General features: G+C 40.7%; 1 protein-coding gene across 2 annotated transcripts in view; it reads left to right on the top strand.

Moving 5' to 3' along the window:
- Positions 1-1,107: 1,107 nt before the first annotated feature.
- Positions 1,108-18,836, top strand: part of bsna (bassoon presynaptic cytomatrix protein a) — a 93,404-nt gene continuing 75,675 nt past the window's right edge. For both annotated transcript variants that reach the window (XM_026154698.2, XM_080295428.1), the window contains exon 1: positions 1,108-4,134. In XM_026154698.2, coding sequence (XP_026010483.2) covers positions 2,779-4,134 — 1,356 coding nt within the window. In that variant the 5' untranslated portion in view covers positions 1,108-2,778. The remainder of the gene's footprint in view (positions 4,135-18,836) is intronic.

Here is an 18,836-nt window from a genome sequence, read left to right as displayed (position 1 = left end):
TTAGGTCGAGTACAAGGAGTAACAAGATGATGTGACACCTGCGAAGAGCTACATAAGAGTCAAATTTGATTACTGTTGACAGATGGAGGACAAAACTAGAGGTTAAAAAACAAACATAAGAAGTAGAATTAAATGAAATAAATATTCATAATAAAACAGGAAATGACTAAACAGAACCTGAAACCAGCGTAGCTCCAAGGTCTCTTAATGAAATGGAGACTTGAAATACAGCAGCATCATTACGATGCCCTTGATTTTCTCTCACTTAAGGATAGTTGGTTTGGAGCGGCACAAATGCAGTGTTAGTGTCCAGGGAGGAAGAGGTAGAGTCTGAATTAGAATGGGGCCAATATCATGCCAACCAACTTGCAGGCGACAAAGTTGTGAGCTCCTTTTGTAAGCCGAGCTTTTTTGTTGTGATTCTCTGTCACTGGTAGAGTTCTGTCTGAATGATTAGATGTGATTGGTTCAGAGCATGCTGATCACACCCTTTGTAATTTTGCATGTACAAAAACCAATGTACCCAGTGAGGTTTGTTTTGTACACCCCAGACTTAGTATCCATTGTAGTTTCCACTTGGTTTTTCTCTTCTGTGTTTAAAAAAAGGGCAGAGTTATCATCACTTTTGTGTAAATTGTTGAACAAAACCTGTAACTCCTGCACAATTAGCAAAGACATTGTTCCTCATCTGTTACGGCACAGGTGCACGTGCAAAGGATTCACTGGTTTTAACCACATCGTGGAAGCTCAGATTCTGCTTTGCTGTGCTGTTGATTAAGCTTGACATGATGAGAGCTGAAGAGCTGCTGGGATTAAAAAAACTGCTGACTTCTTTCTCTCCACTGTTTGCTTTTTCCATCTCCTCCCTGTTCTTTCCATCCCTCCATTCTTCACTGCATCCCTCGTTCCTTCCAATGTCTCTTGTGATGTAGTGTTTAAAGCAGAGGGGTAGACAGGGAGACAGGATTAAAATCAGTCCCCCCTTCTCTTCCTCCTTATCCACTTCTCTTCTTCTTTCTCCCCCTCTGCATCTTCATCAGATGTAATTATGACAACACAACATAGGAGGACCGTGCACAGCAAAATTAGACTTTTAAATTTCTTTCCACTTTAGCTATTTGAGGAATGAGACCTACATTTTCAAACTGATCAGAAAGAGAACAGAAAAATGGGATAAAGATGAAAACAAGAGGAGGAAAGAAGAGAGAATTAAAGAAGAAAAACAGAGACAGAAGAAGCAGATGCTAGGTAGGAAAGCTAAAGAGAGAATATGTTAAGGAGGAACAGACGATGTCGGGGTGTAGCGATGTAGCTGTAACGGAACATGGGATCAGTAATGCTGTCAAGCTAGAAAATGCCAGACAGCAAAGCAGCACAGTGGGAGAAATTGCTTAGTTAGGGTATGTGAGTGATGCAGGCTTTTTTCTCTCTCCTGTCCCAATGTTTGCACATCCTACCCTTTAAATTCAAGGAGCCAACTTCCACTGTACCCCTTTGCAAAAAAATTAGAAAAGGGATGGGTGGGTAGGGGGGTGTTATTGAACAGCGGGTGGGGTAACACAGTACATCTGCGCATTGCATTGTGGGAAGAAAAGGGGATGGGAGAAATGCATGAAACGTGCAGAGATTTACTAGCTTTGCTCTGACTGCAGGGGAGCTAAAATAGCACTATTTATGGCAGCAAGGTAGCAGTGGTGAATGCAAAGCTACAGTTGGAAAGACAGGACAAGAGGAGACTGGCACAGCTGAGAGAGGAGCTGGGTTGTTTTCGCAGTCGGGAGAAATTAGAGAAGCAAGCAAGGTCCGGACACAAGGGAGTATCAGCTCTCATCTGGAGGAGGAAGAAAAGGAAGGAGGAGGACAGAAGAAGAGGAGGAGGAGGAGCAGGGTGATGCTTTATTTTTATTTTTAGATGGTGAGGAGTGTTGCATATTTGTTTCATTTGACTGTATCTCTTTGTACATCTGTTTGTATCTCCTTTGTGCTCATGCTGTGTCTGTATGGTAGCATGTGCGCATACCTGTGTGTCTGTGTGGATTATGTTTTTTGGCACATGTGAGGGATGCAATTCTTTTCACTTCGGTTGCAGTTTCTACCGTGCTGTCATTAAGCATTGCAGTCAGTTTGTGGTTGATTTCTCTCCCTCTGGTTCTAATTGATAACTGCTATATTGTCTTTACATAAGACATCTATGGAAAGACTAATGAATCATATTTCATGTGCAAGTCGGGTGAATGAACACAGATTATGTGGTTTGGGTGGAAACTAGGAACTAGGAAACTAGGAAACACTAGTGTGTCATGTCTGAGTCATCAATAATATTCAGAGGAATCAATAGTAATCACCTTTGAAAGAAAATATGAATTAATTATAGTGATAGCTCAATGGTAACACTACATCATTAACGTTCTTGAGCCTTACTGACCCTTCCAGTGTTACACAAAGAATTGTTCAAACTGACAGATACCTGATTTACGTTTCAGTGGTAATGCCAAAGATGTGGTCAAGGAAATTACATTGAACCTATTTCCATTTAGTTGACTGACGTATTCACAATACAGTCACCATGCGAATATTTCACTCAGAACTAACTCTATAGTGCCAATGAAAGACTTCGACCAAACTGTTGCCAAAAACTATGTATGCATTATTGTTACAGAGACAAAGTAAAATGGTTTTTCAAATTGAAAAAGTGGATTTTAAGCATACTCATTAGTTTTTTTGTATTTTTTTTTTTTTTGCCTGCAGGTCCAGGAATGGCTGTGTCTGAACTGTCAGATGCAGAGAGCTCTCGGCATTGATATGACCACGCCTCGTTCTAAGAGCCAACAGCAGATTCACTCTCCGTCCCACCAAGCCAAGCCGATTGTCCAGCCTCAGCAGCCTGCGCCTCAGCCAACACAGCCGACAGCAGCAGCGCAGCCAAAATCTTTGGCACAGAGTCAGCCCACCCAGCGGCAGCAGCAGCAGCAGCAGCAGCAACAGCAACCTCAGTCTCAGCCCTACAGCCAGACTCAGCCCTACTCCCAGTCGCAGCAGTATCCACAGTCTCAGCAGCAGTCATATGCTTCATCACAGCTAGGGTCCCAGACTCAGTCTTATACATCCCCTGGCTTACAGAGACATCCAGGCCCTGGTGGCTCCCAGTCTCATACAGGGCCTTCTCAGCAGGGCATGAGATCTGATCCATACTCCCAGACCGGTCCTGGAGCTCCAGGAACTATTAGAGGTCCCACAGGAGGCTTTAGCCAACCAGGGGGTCCTCGGATTCCTCACCCTGGTGCAGTACCCCTCCCTGGTTTGACCAAGGCACCTTCCCAACCAGATTTGGGTCGTGGTTCCCCAATGCACCAATCTATGGCACGCCACGACCAGACCAGAAGTGCTGGATCCTCCCCAGCCCACAGACCTCAGAGTCAGGCCCCTCCTGCCCAGGATGGCCTGACCAAACTGTTTGGCTTTGGGGCATCACTGCTTAATCAGGCTAGTACCTTGATCAATGTTGACCCGCTACCTACCGCCTCCACCCAGCCAAGCCCTGCACGAGGCAAGGTGGTGTTCAGTAATGCAACACCTGACAACAGGCAGCAACAACAAGGGACCACCAGTACTAAACCATTCACTATGGGGGGTCCTCATGCTCCAAGCCAAATGGGTGGTCCTAATGTTCAAAGTCAAATGGGAGGTCCTTATGCTCCAAGCCAAATGGGGGGTCCTCATGCACCGAGCCAAATGGGAGGTCTTCATGCACCAAGCCAAATGGGTGGTCCTATGGGTGGACCCCATATGCCAACCCAGAAGCAACAGCAGCAGACCGTGCCCCAACAACAAGAAATGCAGAAGCAGTCACCTGCTCATCAACAGAAAGGACAGCAAGGACAAAAAACACAACCACAAGGACAGCAACAGCAGAAAACACCTACTCATCAGCAGAAAGTGCAGCAGAAGCAGGAGCCTGTGGCAGCAGCACCTGTGGTTGCTCCAGAGCCTGTGAAACCCAAAGTGAACTGTCCTCTTTGTAAAACAGAGCTGAACATCAGTAGCTCCGACCCACCTAACTACAATACCTGCACGCAGTGTCACAGCCAAGTGTGTAACTTGTGCGGCTTCAACCCAACACCACATCTGGTGGAGGTAAGAGGAACGGAACACCTACAGACATCACACTGAACACATGTTATTGCAGACATACAAGAACAAAAACTCTACTAGTACAAACGCCGTCAAATTTACTTTTCACCAAACAATCAATAACATTCAACAAGCAGATAATGTTCTTCATTCCACTGTTGAACCTAATCCTCTTCACTGTGTGGATGCCGTTAGATGTGCAGCTCGTGTTTCAGTTTCTCTAAAAAATATATATTTTTCTTAAGCCTTATCCTTTATCATGATCTGTTTTTTCACTCAGGTTTTCATTTTACATTTTCGTTTTCTTTTTATGATATAACAAAGATGTTGTTTTGTTTTATTCCCGTTTCTTCATTTCCATCTTACTACACCTGCTACATTTGTATAAATTTAGATGTCCCTCCTGAATTCATTAATTGTTTTTATTTATGAGTTTTTCGTTACTTCTACTAGAGTTTTCCATATCTCGTTTTAATCCCTAACTTCCCCATTTCCATTTTTATTTTTTGGATGTTCTGAATGTTTACACATACAGTTACATCCATAAGTAATTGGAGATGGGACTAAAGTGCAAATGCAATGGGTTTAACTACTTAGCAATGATACTGATTTTTATACATAGTCGTCTATTTTCTGACCATCACTAAGCAACATATCAACAACAATGCATTCATGCAAATGAACTGCATGCTCTGTGGTCAAATGTTTGTGCATGCTGGAGGTATTTCCCCTTTTTGTTGTGATCAGTGTTGGGGTTGTAACTCAGAAAAAGTAATGTATTACATATATTGCAAAGAACATTTTCTTAAAAGTAATGTAATAGATTACTTAATTACTCCCAGGAGAACGTTTTCTTTGTAAAATGACCTGAAGCACACTGTCTCATAATTACCATTTAACAATATAAACCAGAGTCTACAGCCCCACACACCAACACAAATCTCTAATGAGGAAACATGTGTGATCTTTCTCTCAGTATTTACAGATAAACACAAAGCTGACAGCATAGAGCAAATATGAAAACCAGCACAAAGAGACTTTACAGTAGAATCGTCACAGTGATTCTACTGTAGAAACATAAAGAGGTAGAAACAGAGGCTACAGCCTGACTTCTTATCAGTTTGTTACCTGTTAAGTTCAGGGCTGGGGTCGGCATTTGCGCAGCTTTAACATCACTCTGGGTTCTTGGCTAGGTTAGCATTAGCATGCTGTCTGTGCAGATGTTTGCAAAGAGCTGAAGTTGTGTTAGCAGCACAATGCAGCTGTTTCTGTCCTGGGCACAGTTTAAAATGGCCAAAGGTAGAACATGAGGTCAGGAGTGTGGCCTGGCAACACGATAAAGAAAATTCGATCATGTTAAAACTTGCTGCTTACAAATAAATAAAATCTAACTCGGGTATACTGACCAAAGAAAACCATAAACTGTGTGTGCACAGCTTGTACTGACAGTATGTGCTCCTTTCACCTTTGTATTTGATCTAATTGAACGTGGTTTTGTTTCAGTTCATAAATTTACATTAAACAAAAATTTCGAAAATTATTCAGAAGTTCATTTTTTAGTTAATGTGTTATCTCGTTATCTAAATTAAGTACCACTTCTTTGCCTCTCTCCGCTGTCCCGCTGGGCTACAGTAGCCTGTATTTAACCCACTTTTCTCAATAAAGATTAGTAATCATACTAATTGTAACACAGAAACATCTACATGTACAGTAGTGAGATTCATAACAATATTCTGGAGTTTTTATGTATCATAATCCACTGTGACATCAGCACCCCTTGATCTCTCTTTCTTTTCTTCATGTCACCTTAGATGGACTGCCGTGCACATGTCGATGAATTAAAATGAATGAATGATGAAATAAAATAATATGTAGCAATCCAGTGAGCTACGCGTTGAAGACAAAACACAAGAGGAGAGAAAAGACTGTTCCTAGGAGACCCATAATCACAAAACATAGACATCCTTTTCTGTTTCGCTGTCTTTGTGTCTCCCAAAGTACCTCTGCTCATGGTATAAAGAAACAAGCGTAAAGGCCAACCGCCCTCTCACCTTCCCTTTTATCGATCCAGTGCAGGCTTAGAGTTGAAAAGAGGAGAGAAAGCAAGAGAAAAGAAAAGATGGCAAGTATTTCAGGAAGTTAGAAATAGAGGAAGAAGGAAAAGATAAGGAACAAATGTCGCAGAAGAATAATGTAAGAAATGGAAGGAGAAGGGGGGAGTGTAAGAGTTGAGAAGGTAAGTAATAAAGCAGAGAAGGAAGTCAGACTGAAAGGAAGGAAGGGACTGATGAAGGAAATGCATGAAAGAAAATAAGCAAGGATGCATGGAAGTCAGTGAGTCTGGCAGATTTACAGAGACTCATGGCATATTTACTTTGAGGCAGTTTAATGCCTCCAAGGTCTTTAGTACTTAACAGTACTGTGAAGTGCTTGCCTCATAATAGACCTAGATATAATACACAGGGCTATATATAAGTGCCTTTACTATAGTATGCAGGACGGTGATAAATACACACTAACACAATAACAAGAAGGAATGGGCCATATCATTGAAGATACCACGCTTATTCATAAGTGGACTTACTTGGACTTACTACCTGTAGATAGCAAGTAGATGTGTGTTTCTTTGCAATGTGGGTTAAGGCCTGCAGGTCCTAAAAAGTGCATAAAATGAGAAAAGAGAAGGTGGACACAGAGAGAAGGAGTAGAAAAGTGATATAACAACCATATAAAATCATTTCTTTAAGCCAATTAGAGTCAAAGATGATGGTGACAGCATATTCTACTAACTTCTGAGCTCTCTAAAAAAAGGCAAATTATGAGGAGAAAAGATGGGCATCATCATGAACATTAGTCATTATAAGCATACAGAAAAAAAGTAGAAATAGAAATGGACAAAAAGGTACATTATTAATGGAGAGAAATTCTTAGAAAATGTTAAAAAGGAACTCAAGGTGGAACTGAGATGGATGAAGAGACATTCATAGAAACAAAGGAGGAATAAAAAGGAAAATGAATAAAGTGGGACAAAGAACAGAGCAATGGTGCAAACAGTTAGAAAGAGAGCTTGACAGCAGCTGAGAGGAAACCAGACATGTAGACCTGAATCATGTACAGCTTTTAGTCCAGAGGGAAGACAGGCACTAGTGCACACGCACGCACACACACATGCAAAAACCAGTAATTAGAACAGTAGGACAAAGAAGAAGGTAATAAATCAAGCAAGTGAAGCAAAGAGGGATGAGGAGAGAAGCCAGCAAAGAAGTGATGATATCACAGATGAACTGCATGTACAGTCATTTCTATACCTGATAACGATTCCCATCAGCTCACTCCGGGCTGACTTTGCAGGTTTTTACAGTTTATCTTAACTCTTTGTGATTTACTGGATACATGTCTCTGACAAACAAGTCCTATATGTGTAAAACTTCTAGATTATATTGGAACAGCAAATGGAAATTTTGGGCTGTAACATAATTTTATTACATCACAGGTCATAAAAGTGTTACCACAGTTTAAAGCGATAAATCCGTGCTATAACAGCTTCAACTCTTCTGGAAAGGTTTTCCAAGGTTTAGGAGTATCTATGGGAACTTTTGACCATTCAGAAGCACATTTGTGAGGTCAGACACTGATGTTGGACGAGAGGGCTTGGCTCACAGTCTCCACTCTAGTTCATCCCAAAGGTGTTACGTTGGGTTGAGGTCAGGATCCTGTGCAGACCAGTCAAGTTCTTCCACACCAAACTCGCTCACCATGTCTTTATGAACCTCGCTTTGTGCAGCAGTGTGCAGTCATATTGGAACAGGAAGGGGCCATCCCCAAAGTGTTCACAGAAACTTGGGAGGATGACACTGTCCAAAACATCTTGGTATGCTGAAGCAGTAAGAGTTCCTTTCACTGGAAGTAAGGGGCCGAGCCCAGTTCTTGAAAAACAGTACTACACCATAATCCCCAATCCACCAAATCTGTATTGCGTTTGGTGATATAAGCCTTGGATGGACCTGCTCTGCCACTGAAACCCATTCCATGAAGATCTCTACACACTGTTCTTGAGCTACATGAATGCTACATGACGTTTGGAGGTCTGTAGTGATTGATTCTGCAGAAATTTGGTGACCTTTGTGCACTATGCACCTCAGCATCCACTGATGCCACTCTGTGATTTTACATGGTCTACCACTTCGTGCCTGAGCTGCTGTCGTTCCCAATCACTTCCACTTTCTTATAATACCACTAGAAGCTGACTGTGAAATATTTAGTAGTGAGGAAACCTTCACAACTGGACTTGTTGCACAGGTGGCATCCTATCACGTCACCACACTGGAATTCACTGAGCGCCGCAAAGCGACCCATTCTTTCACAAATGTTTGTTGAAGCAGTCTCCATGACTAGGTGCTTAATTTTATACACCTGTGGCCATGGAAGCAATTGGAACAACTGAATTCAATAATTTGCATTGTGACAGAATATATATGACAGAATATATATTTTTATATATTTTATTTATTGTTTACTCTATTTAATTTGGAAATATGTGTACACACACACACACACACACACACACACACACACACACACACACACACACACACACGTAGAAAATATTTAGTATACACATCCAGAAATGCATATACTATTATATATTGTACATATATTTATTAGTTTCAGATGTAACCATTCTTGTATTTTGCTTGTTTACATTATTGTATTTTGCACAACTCTGTTGCTTGTGAAGCTCGCACACAAGAATTTCACTCACATGTGCTGTACCAATGTACCTGCACATGTGATGTGACAATAAAAGTGATTTGATTTGATTTGAATACATTTGGCAATATAGTTTATTGGATCACAATGTGGAATGAGATCATAAAAACCTAAACAATGTTACAACCTCTTCAGATCAAAGTCCATAATCTGGAGATGAATGTAAAATGTCCTTTTGTCAAACAATAAATGTGTCTGCTTGAGTCATTTTTTGAACAAGCCACTAACAAAATAAAACTTTTTGCCTTTACTAAAAAAAATGAAAGCTACTGACGTCACACTTCAGATGAGTTCAAGAAAGACAGGAACACTGTAGGATAGAGAAACGTGGAGGTCGCGCTCGTTTGACTTATTAATTATTCAAATAGGGTTTTTTTACATATATAAATAGCAAAAGAGATGAAAAATGTAAGGTGGAGGCAGTGTCTACTGAAAAAGAAAAGTAAGAAGTTACACGGCTTTTTCTTTCCTCCTTCTTTTCCTTGCATTTCTGCAAACTTCCTTCCTTCCAGCCCCCTTTTCCAAGATTCTCCGTTCCAAATCACTTGCTTCATCATGAAAAATACTAATCAGTAGCTTTGTCTCTAGTGGTGCAAACATTCTCCTCGTGGTGATACCTACTCACACACCCACACATGCACACACAAACGCACACACTGCTTATAGACCAGGTGTTAGTGAATGAGTGAATGAGGTTATTTCACTGTCCAGTCTGTCATTCAGACTTTTTCGGCTGTCACGACTGCCGTCGGAACAATTACTAGGATAACAACACCCCATCCACCTGACCGTGTGTCTGAATGTGTGTGTATGAGGTCACATTTGTGTTTGTGGGCATCTGCACATCTGAAGAGAACTGATTAGGGATTGTGACATTTAATCTGCTGCGTTGTGTTTGTGCACATGTGTTGTGCACGCAGTAACGCGTTACTGCCCATGTAATCTGATTACTTTTTTCAAGTAACGAGTAATGTAAGGGATTACTATTGCAAAACAGGTAATTAGATTACTGTTACTTTCCCGTAAGCACGCTGCATTACTAAAACCGTGATTTTTTTGCGAGAGTGTCTCATGACAATGACGTAAGCGTTCATGGCAACAGCTGTGTGCAGATCAACAAAGGATAATATATCGAGTGCAGGAGAGAGTATGAGCGTGCAGCGTTTAAAGCGTGGAAGTACTGACCTTACTTTAAGTTTGATTCCGTAAAAAGTGACAAAAACATTAGCGTCCGCTGTTCACTGCGTGGGAAGAAAACTTCTTTTTACAGTGAAAAAAACCCTTAACTTCCGAGCAAGCATCGAGTGCGCTACCACGTAATGGGAAATTCACAGACAAACTCGCAGATTCTTCCACTGACCGCTGCGGCACACCTGCACCAGAGCAAGCCTCCGCCTACCCCACTCCTGCTTTACAGGTGAAAATAGAGCAACAGGACCACTAGTCTTTGATTTTATTTATTTTCTGCTGTGTTTCACTTGCATTTATTTGAAAGACTGAGCGTAAACACAGAAAAAATATTTTATGTGCTGGAATGTGCAGAAAATAGGTTTAAATGTTAAACAAATTTCTTCCAGTCAGAGAATGTTGCATATAATAAAATTTTTGCTTGATGCATAAAGTTAAAAGATTAAAACTAATAAAACAAGTTTTAAAAAGGGACTTTTCCATTTGATTACATTTTGTATGATGGATTATGCAGAAAAAGTAGAATTGGGCTGAAAGATCTATCGCTTTATTACCTATTCAGGTTGTTTTTAAAAAGTAACTAAGTAACTAAGTAAGTAATTACATTTGAAAATAAATAAGCAGTAAAGTAACAGGATTACTTTTGGGGGGAAGTAATCAGTAATTAGTTACTGATTACTTTTTTCAAGTAACTTGACCAACACTGATTGTGAGTGCAGAGAAAGTATTCAAAATCACACACTTCGTCTGCCTGTGCGTGTCTGTCTGCGGTGACAGACACAGTGTATTGTGTGTTTGTTTGTGTGTACACTGTCATCATCAGAGTGCTTAATCTTGCAGATACTATGGCGATGTACGTTGTAAGCTTAGATGCTTAAGCTTGAGTCTCATGATAAAGTCAGACTGATTACTTCCACACAAAAGCCAACAAGAAAGAAGATGGTACTTTCTTATTCTCAAGTGGTCGCCACAGTGGATGGACAAACATGTTTTCATTTGGCATAGATTTGAACCAGATGCCTCACACAATGCACCTATTAATGCATATTAACAGATAAAAATTTGGTTAATTCTAAAAAAAGATCTTTTTTTCTTTGAATTATGTCCGCATTACTGTTCATGAAAATATGCATGGACCACTGTTAATCATTATGTTTTGGATGCATTGTCATGTATTTAGCAGTTATTAAACCTGTTTTAAACAACACATAAGCCACACATCCTTGTCTTAATGAGAAGAACATATACAATGTCTCTTTTTTAATTTTTAAGCTTATGAGAACCAAGCCGGCCCGAGGAGCACTACAGAATTTGATTGGGCATAAATAAAACTTGAAGCCTCATCTCTGTTGTTTTTACCTCTTGAAATATGAACTTCTCTAACAACCGATGAAGGCAAAATAAGACTCAAACGCACAACTCAGACAAAAAAATCACATTACAGTGTTTACTTAGATGCAGTGAGAGAGTGAACATGAGGATGACTCCAGGAGTGTATGAGACAAATTCACAGACGTAAATGCAGGCAGACTAAATACACTAGGAAAACTTGCTAGGAACCGAGAGATAACAAGACAAGATGATACTAAACAGGACACAATAGACGGTCACAGTAGGTGAAAGCACACAAGTGCAGGAAGCAAACACTCAAAAAATAAAATAAAAACATGAGTATACAAGCAAAAACATGATGTAGAGAGCAGGATGAGTTGTAATGACTTTTGTTGCTTTTTCTTGGTCAGCATACACTTACTTTGAGCACCGGTCTGGGTCTCCTGCTACTATCTTCATAGAACATGTTGCATTTACAGGTGCGTGGAGAAATCAGAGCTCATAGATGTGCCCAGAGAGGCAGTTTGTACTTTACTGTCAGATTTTTTCTATCGGTAAGCGGTCTGTATAGTGCTTTTCTACTCTACTTGAGTATTCAAAGCACTTTATGCAACATGTCCTATTCACCCATTCATACAAGCACATTAGTACTTTCTATTTAACATTCACACTCCAACAGAGAGCAACTTGGTGTAACAATATTTGGCATGCAACCAGGGATTGAACTACCAACCTTCCAATAAGGTGACTACCCACTGAGCAACAGCCACCCCAAACATCTTCACAAACTTGTCATATAATTACAGCACCCAACACTGATCTTGATTCTTGTTGCTGAGCAGAGTTACCACGAGCTTCCAAATAGCAAGTGACCGTCAATGATGACGTGAATAGCAGCCAGACTGAAAAAAATTAGAATTAAACATGAAAAGCAACTGACGTGTGCTTGTTACTTTACTATTGTGTGGAAAATAGGTCGCTTGCACAACATGCAACTAGACACTGACAGCTTAAAGTATGAAGTTGAAAAGCTGATTATTCTCTTGCTATTCTCATTAGGATCACACACTTAGTTTCTATTGAGGACTCATAGACTGCTGCTGCCGTGTAATCCATAATGTGTCGATGGTGTCTTTCTCAGGTTCTCACAGCTGGACAAATCACTGTGCTTAATGCACGCACCTCAATGACCAAAAGGTTAACGTGGATCATTTCTTAGTTGCTCATCTGTAGTTATGTGCATGCCCATGTGTGAGGAGTCCCCCACAGAGCTAAACCGGGCCATTGTTAAGGTTGCTGTCTGTACGGTTGCCCGGGTCATTAAGGTTACCGGAGTAGGATTATTTTTATTTTACATAACAGTGTTTCATTATGCTCATCTTTCTTCTTCTTCTTCTTCTTCTTAGTCTCCCTACCTTTTTTCTTTCCTCAAGCTGCTCCCTGTTATCTCCACTTATTGCCACCCCCACCCCTTCCTCTCTGGTCCACTGGTTAAAATAAATGGAGAATAACAATCTGTAAAATGATGAGCAGAGAGTAGACACCCAGGGAGGGGTGAGGTAATGGAGCGAGGGAACAGCACGACAAAAATTTAACAAAAGACAGAAGCTGCATAATGTCCCATTAATTGTTTGACATTTAGTCAACTCCAAACAAATAAATGCCATAAAGTAATGTGTTCTGCTGCAAGATGATGGCCACGTCCAATTTAGATTTGCACGCTCGGAAAAGGAAACTCGCAGACACAACAACACACAATAGCGCTAAATTGATTCTTGTGATCCTCGTCATCTACATAATCCACTGTGGCTCTGTGGTCAGTCCGTCAACCTGTGTTTGTTTGTGTGTGTGTGTTTTGTGCATTCACACAGACATGCGTGTGTGTTTAATTACAAGTGACAAACATAGTTAAAAAAGCAGTAATGTGTATGGGAGAGCATAAGGTATGTAATCCATTTGGCGTGTGTGTTTGCGTGTTGTCGTGCATGTGTGTTTGGATGTGTCACACCAACTTTTATGGTCTGTTAAGCTGAATTATTGATCAGCATATGAAAATAGCCCAGACAGGAAGAAGCACTGCGCCAGACAACCCACGCCCACACCCGTAGCGCAAGACACACACTTGCCCACACATGTGTGTCTGTCATGTCTGTGAGTTAGTGTATTATTTAAATTGTACTTCACCTGTAAGTAGTATCTTGAGTAAATATCTTAAGGATCAACAGAAACCTTTGCTGTTGGAAATCTAGTCAGGAGATAAAACATCAGTGATAATAAGTACGGGAGTGAGAGGGTGATTACAATCCATGAACAGTTTTAGCCTTCACCCCAAAGGCCACACCGTGCAAGGCTGTAAATGTCTGGACCAGAAACAGCGCCCACAGTTAAAAGTGCTAGTCTTGGATACAATGTGTAGGAAAACACTAACATGTCCTCTGCTGCTGTAGCGAAACACCTCTGTTCTCAGTGTTCTTTTTGGACAGCAGAGACAGGGCACACATGCACTTTGACACCAACAGCTGCAAAAACTGTATAAAAATAAGATAAAAAAAACATATTTTATTTGCCATATGCATACATACACAAGGTCTGGGCACATAGCAAATCCTGTGCAGAGCTTAGAGTCAGAGTCAAACAAATACAAATATACAGGATGTATCATCAAAAAGGAATCATCGGATTTAAAAGTGCTTTAATTTGGCAGCCAATCAATGATAACGTTCACGTTCACAGCAGTGGATGTTGTAACTCCAGACATACTCGCAAAAGTATGGGACGGGTTTGACTTTCATATGGATGAAAGTGTGCCGTGCATCCAGAAGACACATTGAGCACTTGTGAAGTTTTGTGTATATGTTATATTATATTCAGCCACATGTTTTAACATTTACCACGAGCATCTATGTCAGTTACTTTAAACATATAAGCTTTTGAAATACAATGATTCTTTTTGATACACTCCATACAAATATGAATCAAGTAAGTTGTTTTCTTAGCAGATAAAATGCAACAATTTGTTAAATAATTTCTGGTATAAAACAACAGTTTGGAAAAATATTGAATATGTTTATAATACATAGCTGAAGATCATGTGGTGACGTGTTAAGGTTGAGAGACCTCTGAGGTGTCTCGGGTAGAATTTCCTGGAACTACCAAAAAACTACCAAAAAATATTATTATTATTATTTTTTTTTTTAAATGATTGATGTTTGAGATAATTCTACTGTTCATTTGTTTTGTATAATTTTACTCACATGGTTGAAAAGAGGAAAGATGTCATGCCAGTTATGTTTAGTAGCTGTTGTTTAAATCTGACTCTTTCAAGGATACCTGATTACACCACAGTTGTTATTTTTGCATTTCATCCAAGAATTCAGCTAGAAAAGTGTCAAAATTGGTCTCTGACAATTCATGTCAGTCAGAGGCTCTCCCATGCACTAAAGGATGCAGACATGTACTTTACGGCTTGGAATAGAAGAATCAGTGGAAGGAAATAAAGATAGAGTGAGTCATGTTTCTTTATTTAGAATGAAGTCAGAATACAGGATAAGAGCAGCAGCAGGAATGACTGAGCTACAAATGGACAGACGATTCGCTCCTGCACTTCAAGACATCTCCCTTCAATTAATAATACAAGGCTCACCATCCTGTGCTTTCTTCCTTCTTCCCTCTTCTTCCTTTCCCAGCCTCTGTCCAGCCTCCTCCTCTCCATCTGTTCCTTTCATCTCATCCTCCCTGACTTCTTTTTTCATCCTCTTTCGCCCACCCAGATTTTCCCAGGTGGGACTCAAACTGGCAACTTCCTGATCATTGTTCTGCTTTATGTGTAAATTCAGCGTTCACTTGCTCAAACTGTTTTCCTTTTTTTTTTCTTTTTTTTTTCTTTCTTTTTTTGTGTCCCGTTTGGATCTTTAGCCATCAGAATTGTTGTCTTAAGACCAAGAAAGATGCCAAGCAGATTTATTTTACCAAGTGGATCATCATGGCCTTGCCATATTGGTCCATTTGATTGACCTTTATTATAATTATGAATTTATTTTATTTTCAGTTGCTACAAACGGGACAGACATGACTGGGGGATAGGACAGGGAGAAAGAATGAAAGAAAGAGAGGGAGAGAAAGAAAACCAAAGGGGAGAAGAGACGGTGAGAAGGGGGGGAAGAAAGAAAAACAAAAACAAAAAACACCTGGGTCACCTGTATGGAGAAAAAAAACAGAAGAGAAAGCAAACAACAAAGAGCAACATAATAAAAAAAAAACAAACCCCAGCACCATCACAATAAACTAGCTAGCAGTAGATATCAGTAGATACTAAATAATAAACAATATTGTGCAGCACGCAAGATAGACAGCGCACAATGTGCTTTGAGGCAGCAGCCAAGAAAGCTGTAGTCCACGTCTGTGAATACCCGTGTGTACACCTGTGTGCATACCTGTGTGGATCAGCATGCTTGTATTCCAAAGGTTTCTCCATGTAACGATCTGCTAGGGAGTGTGGGGAGCCACAGCCCCGTCCCCCAGGGTATGAAGCAGGTATGGAGGAGATCAAAACTCCAGACATCCAGAGGCCCCCAGAACACAAGAGACCAAGGAAGACCAACAGGGGGGCAGCCGCGCCACTGTCCCAGTAAGAGCTGAGGAGAGTCCCAGATGAGGGCTCACTCAGCAGCCACCGAGCAGAAGCCACGGGGAGTTGCAGTGACGCGCCCGTGAGCTCCGCCGGCAGCCAGCTGCGCCTGAGTGACCGAGCCCCAGGCCGAGAGGCCGAGGGCACCCCACCTCCGAAGTGGCCCGAGCGAGCCCCAGGCTCCAGGCCCCGATAGGCGGCCGCCAAGGAGTGAGCCGGTGTGTACCCGGACGCCCATCCCCGGACACAAAGAACCACCAACGCACCGAGACTGCATTTTATTTTGGTTATTTTTCATGGCTACAGATACAAAATAAAAGATTTATTAGATTTACCTTAAAACTGCTTGATTGCCTCATGAGAGCCTCTGCAGCATTGTTCTCGGCAAATCTTTGGAAAATGTTTTCACAACATACCACATAATTACCAGGTGAATCTAAAAAGTGATGATTCAGTTCACTTTTATTCTCCCCCTCATTTTCCTGCTAGATCTACTGCTACCTTAGTCAGAGCTTGCAACTTATTTAGTCCACTCATCATCTTAAAGAAGTCATACAACATGAAATTAGAGAATTGCAAGGCGAGTAACTTTTACTTTTGCTTGTGTTGTTGACTTCTTTTAATTTCTCGGGAAATTAAAGACTAAATTAGTCACTTAAATCAGGACACAAGCCACCTGCTTCTCTAAACTCTTTCAAATATAAAATCATGTGCAAAATAAAGAAACTACACCCTTACTGCTTCCATAGGAAATAAGAGGGTAAGTAGCAGCCAGGTGATTATAATAAAATGTACTTGATTTATCAGCATATCAACACAAACCCCTCATACCAAGCTCTGTGCTGGATGGGTGATGATTTGGGCTTGTTTTGCAGCCACAGGACCAGGGCACCGTATAGCCATTGAGTCCACCATGAACTCATCTGTATACCAAAGTGATTGTAGAGTCAAATATGAGGCCATCTGTCCAACAGCTGAAGCCTGGTCAAAATTAGGTCATACAACAGGACAATGATTCCAAGCACAGCAGCAAATCTACAACAGAATGACTGAAAAAGAAAAGAAACAAGATGCTGCAAGGGCCCAATAAAGTCCAGACCTTTTCCCGATGCTGGATCTTAAGAGAGCTGTCCATAAACAAAACCTGCAAACCTCAATGAAGAGCAGGAAGAATTCCTCTGCAATAATGTGAGACAATGAAAAAGTGACAGATAAAACTTTAAGCTGTTACTGCCAAAGGTGGTTCTACAAGCTACTGAATCATGAGGTGTACATAGATTTCCCCAGGACTACGTGGAGCTCTGTAAGAACTGACTGTACGCAATTAAATGCAGCGCAGTGGATTATAGTCACTGAATATTTTTGTCAAGGAATTGTTTTGTGTCTTAGCTGTTCTCTTGGTTGGTTATTATTCTGGTTATTGTACGACTGCTGAACACTATTAGAAAAAAGCCCCCATTCAAAAATGCTGTTCTGAATAAAAGAAAACGAAGGCTGATGCAAACTGTAACACAAATAATCACAAATGCAGTAGTATTGAGTAGTTACAGGTATTTGTAACAAACTCAACCAAAGTCTCCCTTTTTGTCGTCATTTCTAACATAAAACTGGGATTAAAAAGCAAATTTTACCACATTGTTTTAATGCCTTAATAAAATAGATGATATGAGGATAAACCTGATTCATAATGAATATGCTGACGATGATGATGATGAGGAATTTGAGATGCCTTTAACATTTGAATATATATTAAAGTTTTCGGTCGACTACTTCATGTTAGTTTAATGACTTAAAACTTCTCTGCTTACGTAGTTCTGTCCTGAATCTGTCAAATCCTGTTAAAATCACAAACTGTTTCAACTGAACTTGACCTGACTCTCAAACCGTGAGCATGTACTTTTTAATGCTATCCAAAATGCATTTTGTTTACCTACAGTATGCATTCAATTCAGATCTCAAGCTTAAAGCTTAGCTTTGTGTATCAGTTTGCGTCTAGAGGCACGTCTGTGGCATTGCGTGCTAACTTGGCTTGTCACAGTTGGTTCTTTAAATACCTGCAGATGACGTAAATTGAAGCCAAGTGCTTGGTTTGCCTCACAAGCTTCAGTGAGGTAGGAGGTAGGAGGGGCAAGTGCCATTTTAAGATCCTTCTGTTAGCGCAATGAGACTGAAGGCTGATAAACCCGTGCTTGGTTTCCAACAGTGGTTTTCATTCCTAAAATACAGCAAGTGTGGAAATGACTTCACAGACTGCAAGTCGAGCACTCGCACTCTGATATCACTTGGGTCTTTTTGTATGTATGCACCTCACTCCATTTCAAACACACACATCACACGCACATCTCCTTTTTCACCCTCTTCATTTGTTTGCTCTCTCTTGAATTAATTGCTACTTCTCTCCACCATTCCTCTCCGGCCAGTTCCTGTGCAGTTTTATGTTGCCTTTACCATCTCCTCTACTTACTCCATCTCTTCCTCAAATGCTCAACCATCCAAACTATGCACTTTTCTTTTCCTACCCTTGTGCATCCCTTTTTCATCCTTCCATCCACTCTTCTCCCCTTCCTTCTATTTGTTTTACTTTTCCTCAGTACGAACTTTTTGCTTCCAGCAGCTCTTGTTTGTGGGTGAATTACAGCTCCATCTATGCGTTTTTACATCTTTCACATTCCCCCTTTCTCACACATTCATCTCTCTTAGTCTCTCTGGCTGTAACCATTTGGGTGAATATACAGCTCCCTGCTGGAAACAAAGGCCTTGCTGTAAAGCGTACAGCAATGTACAAAAA

This window comes from Astatotilapia calliptera, chromosome 20 (assembly GCF_964374335.1).
Source record: "Astatotilapia calliptera chromosome 20, fAstCal68.1, whole genome shotgun sequence".
Classification (NCBI taxonomy): domain Eukaryota; kingdom Metazoa; phylum Chordata; class Actinopteri; order Cichliformes; family Cichlidae; genus Astatotilapia; species Astatotilapia calliptera.
This window is presented reverse-complemented; position numbering and strand designations above follow the sequence as displayed.